The following is a 12,715-nucleotide window of genomic DNA, read 5'->3' as shown; positions in this document are numbered from 1 at the left end:
CATACTTATCTCTTGAGTCGAAGCAGACAAAACAGAAATGTTGTCTGTGTTTTAAAATCCAAGTAGATCAATACACGTTCTTTACAGTCACTAAATCATGATGATCAAAATAAAGTACTATCCAAGGTGGTAGTTCACCAAACCATTTCATTCACATTAAATCAAATATCATTCCTGATGGAAAAAAAGCACATTATGTGCAGGATTCATTCATCGGTATCATCACAATCCAATTCCATGTATTCAATACAAAGGTTGGTTTGCTCATAGTTTTGCAGACTTTCCATTGGCGCACAGAAACACAATAAGGAAAGGTGAATACAATAGAGGAACACAACTGCTATGAATTTATAGGCCTAAATCCACACCAAAGCAAAACTCTATAATGGAAGGTCACAAGGTTGGAGAAAAAAGTAACCCAACTTCATTCTCTGCATCTCTGCATATCCGCAATAGAAAAAAAATCATAACAATTAGACAGTCCGCATTGCCTAGATCTTTCCATTGCCTAGCTCTTTCCACCTCTTCCCATCCTCCCATCCCCCAGAGCCTGGTCCCAGTCCAGAAAGATTCATGTTTACAGGGACTGTGGGCAAGGCCACCTCTCCCTCCATGTTCCACATATCTGCCCTGCTTTTATTGAGTGATGATTCAGTGAGGAGGTCACTGGTCTGGGGCCTGTGTTAATGGGCCAGAGAGACTCAAGTGGAGGGCAGGGGGGTCGGGGGTGTCCGCAGGCTGCCCTACACAGCCTCAGACATCCATCATCGTCCACACACACAGGAGGAGAAGGAATCAATGTTTTGTTTACCAAACAAATGGTTCATCCCCAGCCAATTATTTCAATACCAAATTCATTGGAAAATTGGTGACACCATCAAATGTGTCAGGAGTTTCTGGCCTCCAGATCGCTCCTCTACCTACAGTAGATCTACTCTCTCCAATATGCTGTGAGGGGTCTGTGAAGTACTGAAGTTCTGCTGACTGCAGGGTAATAATAAAAAAAGTTTTACTGTTTTGTACAGTGGTTGATGACTAATTATTCTGGGAACCTTAAAGTGTATGGTAAAAAGTACATTTAGTGGCACATTTAGCTTTATCATAGAATATTGTAAAAGTTGTAGCTAAATTGAATTAGGAAGTGGTTGTTTTTCATCCATATCCACACAGTGAATTGAACTCTCTCTCCACCTCAACAACTCCTCCTCGTCTCCTTGGGTTTAACCTTCATCCTATACCCCTTCTCTTTCCGTCTTTCACACACTACTCCTCTCTACCTTTATCTCTCTCTGTATCTACTAGGGACAGTCCATCGTGGGCGTAATGATGCTGTAGACAGGAGATCAATGTAATGTAGAGTTTCTACATGCTGCTGCTTAACCCCTGCACCTATGTTGATGCACACAGGCTATACATGTGATACACACACACACACACACACACACACACACACACACACACACACACACACACACACACACACACACACACACACACACACACACACACACACACACACACACATACACACACACACAGTAAAGACTTCAGAGTACGGTATGCAGCTGCAGCATACTTATTAGCTCAAATAGTTTGTCCCCCACCCTCAGGTAGACAAGTGTGACCTATGCAAAGATAATGACAGACACTAAAGACACTAAAGGGCATACAGACAGAGTAACCAAGAACAATGCATCAATTACACAACATGTTAAAGTAATGCCAAAAGACAAGAAGTTAAAATATGTCATTACAACTACAGTACATGGCTTAGGCTTGGCATTTTGGGAGTGAATCTTACAGTATATGAAACTCTTTAGGACAATTACCTGAGGAGAAGGGGGGAGATTTGATATAATAAGGACAACACAGTGAGGTTGAGAAAGCCCAAAGAGACAGACAGAGGACAGTGCAGACAGGTTCAGAATAGAAACAAGAGCAGAATCTAGAACATTCCCAGATCAGCAGACTCACAGGAAAGACTTGACATCCAGTCCTCTGTTGCGGATCTGTCCCATCATGTGGTCCCAGCTGCCTGGGTTGGACCTGGAGCGTCCTCCTCCTGCTCCTCTGTACCGGGAAGCACCTGTCCCCGCCGGACTCCCCCGCACCCCCCGTGGGCCTCCCCGGTGCCCCCCGCCCCCGGGCCCTGTGTGCAGCTGGCCCAGGCTCTGGGAGGTGGCTGGGGGGTCATTGGGGCCCGGAGGGGGCTGGTGGCTGAGAGGCTGCTGGAGACTCTGCTGTCGCACCAGGGGACGAGGACGGGCTGCTGCAGAGGATGGAATGTGCTCCAGGGTAGAGGCGGCTGAGAGGGAGGGGTCCCCAAAACTGACCAGACAGAGTAGCAAGAAGAGAGGGTAACAAGGGTTTTGCAGGGGTTGCACGTGAGAGAAGAGGGAAGGAGAGGGACAGATGAGAAGGATAGTGGTAACCAGAGAGATAGACAGAAGAGATACATAATTGGAAAATAGGAGATACAGAGAGAGAGTGTGAGTACAATACAAGTACCAGAGGGAACAAAAATGAGGACGGCCCAGAGAGTTCAACATAGAGAAAGGAGGGTATGGAGAGATGAAAAACAGGAAATAGAGCATTGTCAGGTTAAATCAGTTTAGCAGTAGTCATACAGTTGTAGAAGATGCTTGTATGTGAGTGTCTGACAGTCTGTGGGTAGGCTTGTGTTTTTGACAGTGCTCAGCCCAACACCAAACAGGACAAACAGGAGCTAACAGCCTTTATCTCTATTTTCCTTCATCCACTGCTCTTAGTAGAGGTCGACCGATTAATCGGAATGGCCGATTAATTAGGGCCGATTTCAAGTTTTCATAACAATTGGAAACCGGTATTTTTGGTATTTTTTATTTAACTAGGCAAGTCAGTTAAGAACACATTCTTATTTTCAATGACGGCCTAGGAACGGTGGGTTAACTGCCTTGTTCAGGGGCAGAACGACAGATTTTTACCTTGTCAGCTCGGGGATTCAATCTTGCAACCTTACGGTTAACTAGTCCAACGCTCTAACCACCTGCCTCACGAGGAGCCCGCCTGTTACGCGAATGCAGTAAGAAGCCAAGGTAAGTTGCTAGCTAGCATTAAACTTATCTTATAAAAAACAATCAATCAATCAATCATAATCACTAGTTAACTACACATGGTTGATGATATTACTAGTTTATCTAGCGTGTCCTGCGTTGCATATAATCGATGCGGTGCGCATTTGCGAAAAAGGACTGTTGTTGCTCCAACGTGTACCTAACCATAAACATCAATGCCTTTCATAAAATACACAAGTATATATTTTTAAACCTGCATATTTAGTTAATATTGCCTGCTAACATGAATTTCTTTTAACTAGGAAAATTGTGTCACTTCTCTTGCAACAGAGTCAGGGAATATGCAGCAGTTTGGGCCACCTGGCTCGTTGCGAACTGTGTGAAGACTATTTCTTCCTAACAAAGACAGCCAACTTCGCCAAACGGGGGATGATTTAACAAAAGCGCATTTGCGAAAAAAAGCACAATCGTTGCACGACTGTACCTAACCATACACATCAATGCCTTTCCCAAAATCAATCTCCAGAAGTATATATTTTTAAACCTGCATATTTAGCTAAAAGAAATCCAGGTTAGCAGGCAATATTAACCAGGTGAAATTGTGTCACTTCTCTTGGGTTCATCGCACGCAGAGTCAGGGTATGCAACAGTTTGGGCCGCCTGGCTCGTTGCAAACTAATTTCCCAGAATTTTACGTAATTATGACAGAACATTGAAGGTTGTGCAATGTAACAGGAATATTTAGACTTATGGATGCCACCCATTAGATAAAATACGTAACGGTTCCGTATTTCACTGAAAGAATAAACGTTTTGTTTTCGAGATGATAGTTTCCGGATTCGACCATATTAATGACCTAAGGCTCGTATTTCTGTGTGTTATTATGTTATAATTAAGTCTATGATTTGATAGAGCAGTCTGACTGAGCGATGGTAGGCACCAGCAGGCTCGTAAGCATTCATTCAAACAGCACTTTCGTGCATTTGCCAGCAGCTCTTCGTAATGCTTGAAGCATTGCGCTGTTTATGACTTCAAGCCTATCAACTCCCGAGATTAGGCTGGTGTAACCGATGTGAAATGGCTAGCTAGTTAGCGGGGTGCGCGCTAATAGCGTTTCAAACGTCACTCGCTCTGAGACTTGGAGTAGTTGTTCCCCTTGCTCTGCATGGGTAACGCTGCTTCGAGGGTGGCTGTTGTCGATGTGTTCCTGGTTCGAACCCAGGTAGGAGCGAGGAGAGGGACGGAAGCTATACTGTTACAAAAAAAAATTACGTCTTCGTCTTTTGAGCTTCTAGTCATGAAATCTATGCAGCCTACTCAATCCCTTTATATAGCTACTGTTTACAGGCCTCCTGGGCCATATACAGCGTTCCTCAGTGAGTTCCCTGAATTCCTATCGGACCTTGTAGTCATAGCAGATCATATTCTAATTTTTGGTGATTTTAATATTCACATGGAAAAGTCCACAGACCCACTCCAAAAGGCTTTCGGAGCCATTATCGACTCAGTGGGTTTTGTCCAACATGTCTCTGGACCTACTCACTGCCACAGTCATACTCTGGACCTAGTTTTGTCCCATGGAATAAATGTTGTAGATCTTAATGTTTTTCCTCATAATCCTGGACTATCGGACCACCATTTTATTACGTTTGCAATCGCAACAAATAATCTGCTCAGACCCCAACCAAGGAGCATCAAAAGTCGTGCTATAAATTCTCAGACAACACAAAGATTCCTTGATGCCCTTCCAGACTCCTTCTGCCTACCCAAGGACGTCAGAGGACAAAAATCAGTTAATCACCTAACTGAAGAACTCAATTTAACCTTGCGCAATACCCTAGATGCAGTTGCACCGCTAAAAACATTTGTCATAAGAAACTAGCTGCCTGGTATACAGAAAATACCCGAGCTCTGAAGCAAGCTTCCAGAAAATTGGAACGGAAATGGCGCCACACCAAACTGGAAGTCTTCCGACTAGCTTGGAAAGACAGTACCGTGCAGTATCGAAGAGCCCTCACTGCTGCTCGATCATCCTACTTTTCCAACTTAATTGAGGAAAATAAGAATAATCCAAAATTTATTTTTGATACTGTCGCAAAGCTAACTAAAAAGCAGCATTCCCCAAGTGAGGATGGCTTTCAATTCAGCAGTAATAAATTCATGAACTTCTTTGAGGAAAAGATCATGATCATTAGAAAGCAAATTACGGACTCCTCTTTAAATCTGCGTATTCCTCCAAAGCTCAGCTGTCCTGAGTCTGCACAACTCTGCCAGGACCTAGGATCAAGAGAGACACTTAAGTGTTTTAGTACTATATCTCTTGACACAATGAGGAAAATAATCATGGCCTCTAAACCTTCAAGCTGCATACTGGACCCTAATCCAACTAAACTACTTAAAGAGCTGCTTCATGTGCTTGGCCCTCCTATGTCGAACATAATAAACGGCTCTCTATCCACCGGATGTGTACCAAACTCACTAAAAGTGGCAGTAATAAAGCCTCTCTTAAAAAAGCCAAACCTTGACCCAGAAAATATAAAAAACTATCGGCCTATATCGAATCTTCCATTCCTCTCAAACATTTTAGAAAAAGCTGTTGCGCAGCAACTCACTGCCTTCCTGAAGACAAACAATGTATACGAAATGCTTCAGTCTGGTTTTAGACCCCATCATAGCACTGAGACTGCACTTGTGAAGGTGGTAAATTACCTTTTAATGGCGTCAGACCGAGGCTCTGCATCTGTCCTCGTGCTACTAGACCTTAGTGCTGCCTTTGATACCATCGATCACCACATTCTTTTGGAGAAATTGGAAACCCAAATTGGTCTACACAGACAAGTTCTGGCCTGGTTTAGATCTTATCTGTTGGAAATATATCAGTTTCTGTTCAACTTCTGTTAAATCTGACATTAATCTTGATGGTTGTAAAGTCATCTCAAATAAAGCTGTGAAGGACCTCGGCGTTACTCTTGACCCTGATCTCTCTTTTGACGAACATATCAAGACTGTTTCAAGGACAGCTTTTTTCCATCTACGTAACATTGCAAAAATCAGAAATGTTCTGTCCAAAAATGATGCAGAAAAATGTATCCATGCTTTTGTTACTTCTAGGTTAGACTACTGCAATGCTCTACTTTCCGGCTACCCGGATAAAGCACTAAATAAACTTCAGTTAGTGCTAAATACGGCTGCTAGAATCCTAACTAGAGCCAAAAAATTTGATCATATTACTCCAGTGCTAGCCTCCCTACACTGGCTTCCTGTTAAGGCAAGGGTTGATTTCAAGGTTTTACTGTTAACCTACAAAGCGTTACATGGGCTTGCTCCTACCTATCTTTCCGAGTTGGTCCTGCCGTACATACCTACACGTACGCTACGGTCACAAGACGCAGGCCTCCTAATTGTCCCTAGAATTTCTAAGCAAACAGCTGGAGGCAGGGCTTTCTCCTATAGAGCTCAATTTTTATGGAATGGTCTGCCTACCCATGTGAGAGACGGAGACTCGGTCTCAACCTTTAAGTCTTTATTGAAGACTCATCTCTTCAGTAGGTCCTATGATTGAGTGTAGTCTGGCCCAGGAGTGTGAAGGTGAACGGAAAGGCTCTGGAGCAACGAACCGCCCTTGCTGTCTCTGCCTGGCCGGTTCCCCTCTCTCCACTGGGATTCTCTGCCTCTAACCCTATTACAGGGGCTGAGTCACTGGCTTACTGGTGCTCTTTCATGCCGTCCCTAGGAGGGGTGCGTCACTTGAGTGGGTTGAGTCACTGACGTGATCTTCCTGTCTGGGTTGGCGCCCCCCTTGGGTTGTGCCGTGGCGGAGATCTTTGTGGGCTATACTCGGCCTTGTCTCAGGATGGTAAGTTGGTGGTTGAAGATATCCCTCTAGTGGTGTGGGGGCTGTGCCTTGGCAAAGTGGGTGGGGTTATATCCTTCCTGTTTGGCCCTGTCCGGGGGTATCATCGGATGGGGCCACAGTGTCTCCTGACCCCTCCTGTCTCAGCCTCCAGTATTTATGCTGCATTAGTTTGTGTCGGGGGGCTAGGGTCAGTTTGTTATATCTGGAGTACTTCTGTCTTATCCGGTGTCCTGTGTGAATTTAAGTATGCTCTCTCTAATTCTCTCTTTCTCTCTTTTTTTCTCTCTCTCGGAGAACCTGTGCCCTAGGACCATGCCTCAGGATGACCTGACATGATGACTCCTTGCTGTCCCCAGTCCACCTGGCCGTGCTGCTGCTCCAGTTTCAACTGTTCTGCCTGCGGCTATGGAACCCTGACCTGTTCACCGGACGTGCTACCTGTCCCAGACCTGCTGTTTTCAACTCTCTGGAGACCGCAGGAGCGGTAAAGATACTCTTAATGATCGGCTATGAAAAGCCAACTGACATTTACTCCTGAGGTGCTGCACCCTCGACAACTACTGTGATTATTATTATTTGACCATGCTGGTCATTTATGAACATTTGAACATCTTGGCCATGTTCTGTTATAATCTCTACCCGGCACAGCCAGAAGAGAACTGGCCACCCCTCATAGCCTGGTTCCTCTCTAGGTTTCTTCCTAGGTTTTGGCCTTTCTATGGAGTTTTTCCTAGCCACCGTGCTTCTACACCTGCATTGCTTGCTGTTTGGGGTTTTAGGCTGGGTTTCTGTACAGCACTTTGAGGTATCAGCTGATGTACGAAGGGCTATATAAATAAATTTGATTTGATTTGATTTACACTGGCAATACTAAAGTGCCTATAAGAACATCCAATAGTCAAAGGTATATGAAATACAAATCGTATAGAGAGAAATAGTCCTATAATTCCTATAATAACTACAACCTAAAACTTCTTACCTGGGAATATTGAAGACTCATGTTAAAAGGAACCACCAGCTTTCATATGTTCTCATGTTCTGAGCGAGGAACTTAAACGTTTGCTTTCTTACATGGCACATATTGCACTTTTACTTTCTTCTCCAACCCTTTGTTTTTGCATTATTTAAACCAAATTGAACATGTTTAATTATTTATTTGAGGCTAAATTGATTTTATTGATGCATTATATTAAGTTAAAATAAGTGTTCATTGTCATTATTACAAATAAATAAATAATAAAAATCGGCCAATTAATCGGTACCGGCTTTTTTTGGTCCTCCAATAACCGGTATCGGCGTTGAAAAATCATAATCGGTCGACCTCTAGCTCTTACCCTTTTCATGTCACTTTTCTCCCTGATTTACCTTGACCTCATCCTCCTCCTTTGTATCCATTATTTTTCATCCCATTAATCTGTCCTCCTCTAACCCATGATGACTTTACACTAGCCTCCTAGCTACCTCTCACACTATGCTGCTTCTCTTAGGTCAACTGGTCTTTGTCAGCTCTATTCATCTTGCCTGCCTTACCTATCAGTTCAACACATTCATCTGACCAAACAACCCTCTCCCCTCCCTCAAACCTCTCTGTCTTTCTAATCATCCGTCTGCTTTTACACTAGTTTAATAGTGCTTCCCTACTCTCCCCCTTCGATTTCTGCCCTTCATGATTACTGTAAGCTCTGGCTAAACAGCCTCTGTCTTAGGCTAGTGCAGCGCTGGAGGATTTACAGCCTTTGGCTGTGTTGACTGTGCTCTTCAGTGGGCCCGGGCTAGCTCCACAGCGCTGTAGTAATTCTACTGGAGAGCACCAGAGGCAGGGCCCCGAGAGGAGGGATTTGTGGACCAGATTAATACCAGTCACACTTCATACTCTCCACATGGCCTTTCAGATAGCTCACATACAGCTCAGGACAATGTGTTGACTGAATATGGGCTGTGGTTAGTGAGAATGAGTGTTACAGTCATTATATGAATGGTCAGTGGGTATGGAAGTGTCTTGGGATGGGCTTATGGTATGTGCTAATAGCGGTTACAGCACATTTGATGAGTGTACGGACGTTGCTTTAAACATTCCAGAAAATCTACAAGTGCCATCAGATTTGATTGGATTGTATATAATATAAGACATTAGGTTGGTTTGATTGAAGTTCATCAGTATCATGCTTTCCCACTCTCTCTGTTCACCTGTATCACCACTGCCTAAATCCTTCCTTCCTCTCACTCATCTCATCCAAAGTATTATCATTGGACCTTTTATATGGCATAAAGAATCTAAAGAATGAGGTAGGGAAGAAATAATATGGATGGATGCATTAAGTATGAAAGATAGGGATAAGCTTACAAGCTATCAGTGACAAGATAAAAATATAACAATATAAATAATAAATGTGACTCAGAGATAGAAGTGTATCTATGAAAGCAGCAGGTCATAGATAGCAACATCAAATAAAAGTCTTTCAATAAAATAATTCCACTCTGCTCCTCCAACAATGATGCATTCAGTGCCAAGCTGCAGTATGCGCCACATCAGCTGCAATATGCGCCACATCAGCTGCAGTATGCGCCACATCAGCTGCAGTATGCGCCACATCAGCTGCAATATGCGCCACATCAGCTGCAGTATGCGCCACATCAGCTGCAGTATGCGCCACATCAGCTGCAGTATGCGCCACATCAGCTGCAGTATGCGCCACATCAGCTGCAGTATGCGCCACATCAGCTGCAGTATGCGCCACATCAGCTGCAGTATGCGCCACATCAGCTGCAGTATGCGCCACATCAGCTGCAGTATGCGCCACATCAGCTGCAGTATGCGCCACATCAGCTGCAGTATGCGCCACATCAGCTGCAGTATGCGCCACATCAGCTGCAGTATGCGCCACATCAGCTGCAGTATGCACCACATCAGCTGCAGTATGCGCTACATTTTACAGTCCAACAATTTTTTTGGTCATAACTGACAGAATGATTCATCAATAAATCTGGATGGAATACGTGGCATAGGGCCAGCCAGACATCTGGGAGTCCAATTCACACAGAAATACATTTCTCCTGTGTCATAAAGTTGTCTTTGGCTTTTTACAGCTTCTACCCACATACCGTAGCCAGCTCAACACCTAATTCTTTCACTGTACATTTCTCTACTATTTCAATATCTCTATTGTCCAAGGTTGAATACATTCAACTGCAAATAGATATTTAATTTGTCTCTCTGCATGTATAGTAAATGACTTACCTACCCTGTCTTTCAAGTGGACAGGCAGGCTATAAGCCCTTCTATCTGCTGCCTGTATCCTCCCCCTGCTAACTTAAGGAGGGCTTCTCAGATATCTCCTACCCAGAAAGTCAATTAAACTGACTAAAAACCTTGAGAGATTTGTAATTAAAGAGCCTTGAGGAGGGGCAGAGGTAGAGAGAGGGGAGAGTGAGACATATCTTACAGCAGAAACATAGACACACATGGCTACCTTAAATTAGAAACCAATTACAGACCAGAAATGGCAAAAAAGTTAGATTTGAGGAGGATGGGGAGGTAAAAAGTAGAGGAGTGAAGAAGGCAGGTAAAGAGGGAATTGGATTTTGACTGAAAGTGTTAAAATGGTAATACACTCTTACAAAAAAAGGGTTATTTGGCTGTCCCCATAGGAGAACCCAATTAGTTCCAAGTAGAAACCTTTTTGGTTCCAGGTAAAACCATTTAGAGTTCCATGTAGAACCCTCTACGGAAAGGGTTGTACTGCATATGGAACCGAAAAGGATTCTACCTGGAACCAAAAGGGTTCTTCAAAGGGGTTCTCCTATGGGGACAGCCAAATAACCGTTTCTTTTTTCTAAGAGTGTACATGAGGAGAGTTTCAGGCGTCTGCTATAAGATTCCAAATCAAAAAGTAGATATTTTGTGGTCCAATACAGTGATGAAGCAGTGGCAGACGTTGCGTAACTTTTGGTATTTGTTTGTGAGAGAGGATGTTCTCTTTAGTCAACAGAGCCTTCCCATGACAACATATTCCCATGCATCAGAAAATGTCAGTACAAGCACTCACATTTTCAGCTCATTATTTCCTTCAGTAGTTTCTTCCCTCTTTCCATCCATTCTTCCTTTCATAAATCTCTGCACTTCCGAATGCAGCATATATCACATATAAGCCTTGCTGCTTCTGACTGCAGTCCCCCAAACCATCCATTCCATGCCTCTGTACTGCTCAGCAATACCCCCCCATGCGTGACCTCATGCCCAGCCAACCCGTGTCACTCATGTCACTCACTTTCTGGGCCTCAGGCCTCCGGCGTGCATGTGGCTCTGGACCGTCTGCCAGCGCCCAGCCTTGCTGCCAGGGCCCAGCCCCGTCACTATGCTTCTCACGCTGTCACTGCGACTGGGACCTGCCCCGCTCCCACACCCAGCCCCACCCCCATCCCCCTTCTCCACCCCACTGAGAGACAGGGGGCACCAGATAGACAGACAGACACAGACATAAAGGCGAGAGAGAGACAGACGGAGGAGAGAGAGAGAGACAGAGAAAGAGAGAGAGAGGTGGATAGTAACAGTAGAATCAGTGAGGTAGAACAACCCGGAAAGTGAACCACACAGCAGAATAGCATTAGGATGGGGGTAGTGTTATCAATCCAGCTACAGGTTTCCAATACAGAGGAGTAGCAGCCAGCCGCGAGGATCCAGCAAGTCAGTATGCTGTGCTGCTGCTGGGTTAGCAGGAGGGAGATGGGCTGAGATTCACTGTATATATCTGTCTGTCTGTCTGAACCAGATGGGAAGAGTGACAGAGTGGTGTGTGTTTGGATGCAGTAGAACTGAGACAGACAGATGCTGGCTGTGTTTTGAGTACCTGTCAGTTAGACTGACTGGCCATTCTGCAGCTTTCCTTTATACTGCACATTAAATATACATGACCAAATGTATTATTCTATAAAGGACTTCATGGTGTTTGCAATAAAACTGAGGGGGTCATGGTCATTGAATTATGTAAGCTATCTATGGCCTCTTTACATTTGAAAAGAAACAGTTGATCTACTTTGTTATCAAGTAACGTTAAATGAAACAGATAGGTTTGATTGAAAGATTATGGTGTGTGTAATGACATTGTTGGAGTGAGTGGCTCGAAAGCCTCTAGTAATACATTGTAGTGTATAGCAGTTAATCAGCACAGTGAATCTGTTGAGTACACACTTCATTCCTCTCCCGCGTCACCCAGAGCAGCACAAGCAGCCGTAACCTAGACAACGTGACAGAGACAACAGCAGACAGACGAGACACAGTTTCACTACAGGGTCACTACACTCAGTGGAGACACACAGACACAGTCAGAGAACACAGCTGCTGGCCGAGAGGGAAAACACTTTAGACAGAGGATATGTACGTCCAGCCTGCAACAGTTCTACAGTGAGCATGGGGTAGGGGTAGGGATGGAGTTGACTATTTAGGGATATATAAGGTAATTCATATTTAGCTTATGCACAGGGCTTCCCATCCCTTGCTCAAGACCTCGTCACATGACGGCAAAAAGGGCAAACATTTGATTGGATCTCAAAAAGGGATCAATGGATCCTAGCAGGTTCACTGTACTACAGCCCATGAACTCTAAAGACAATACACCCATTGAGAATAAACCCCCTCTTTATCTTTTCTCTGGTAAACTATAAAATAAAAAACTACTTTCTCAGTGCAGGAAAAACATCAATGACATTAGAGCCTTTAGTGATTAATGTACTGTACTGTACAGCTATAGAGTAACTGGTGTGTCCAGAGGGCTCAGGTGGTCTGACTAAGGAGAGGCAGCCTTATAGC

At 44.2% G+C, this 12,715-nt stretch overlaps 1 protein-coding gene across 1 annotated transcript in view; it reads right to left on the bottom strand.

Annotated features, from left to right (window-relative positions):
* LOC120053010 overlaps positions 1 to 12,715 on the bottom strand; it is a 120,632-nt gene that overhangs the window by 28,525 nt on the left and 79,392 nt on the right. Inside the window, exons 8-9 of the mRNA XM_039000265.1 lie at positions 11,178 to 11,345; positions 1,975 to 2,328 (exon numbers count right to left, since the gene is read on the bottom strand). Of these exons, the coding sequence (XP_038856193.1) occupies positions 1,975 to 2,328; positions 11,178 to 11,345 (522 nt within the window). The remainder of the gene's footprint in view (positions 1 to 1,974; positions 2,329 to 11,177; positions 11,346 to 12,715) is intronic.

The sequence above is a fragment of the Salvelinus namaycush genome, chromosome 1, assembly GCF_016432855.1.
Source record: "Salvelinus namaycush isolate Seneca chromosome 1, SaNama_1.0, whole genome shotgun sequence".
NCBI lineage: Eukaryota > Metazoa > Chordata > Actinopteri > Salmoniformes > Salmonidae > Salvelinus > Salvelinus namaycush.
The sequence above is the reverse complement of the archived record's forward strand: the minus strand, read 5'-3'. Positions and strand labels throughout refer to the sequence as shown.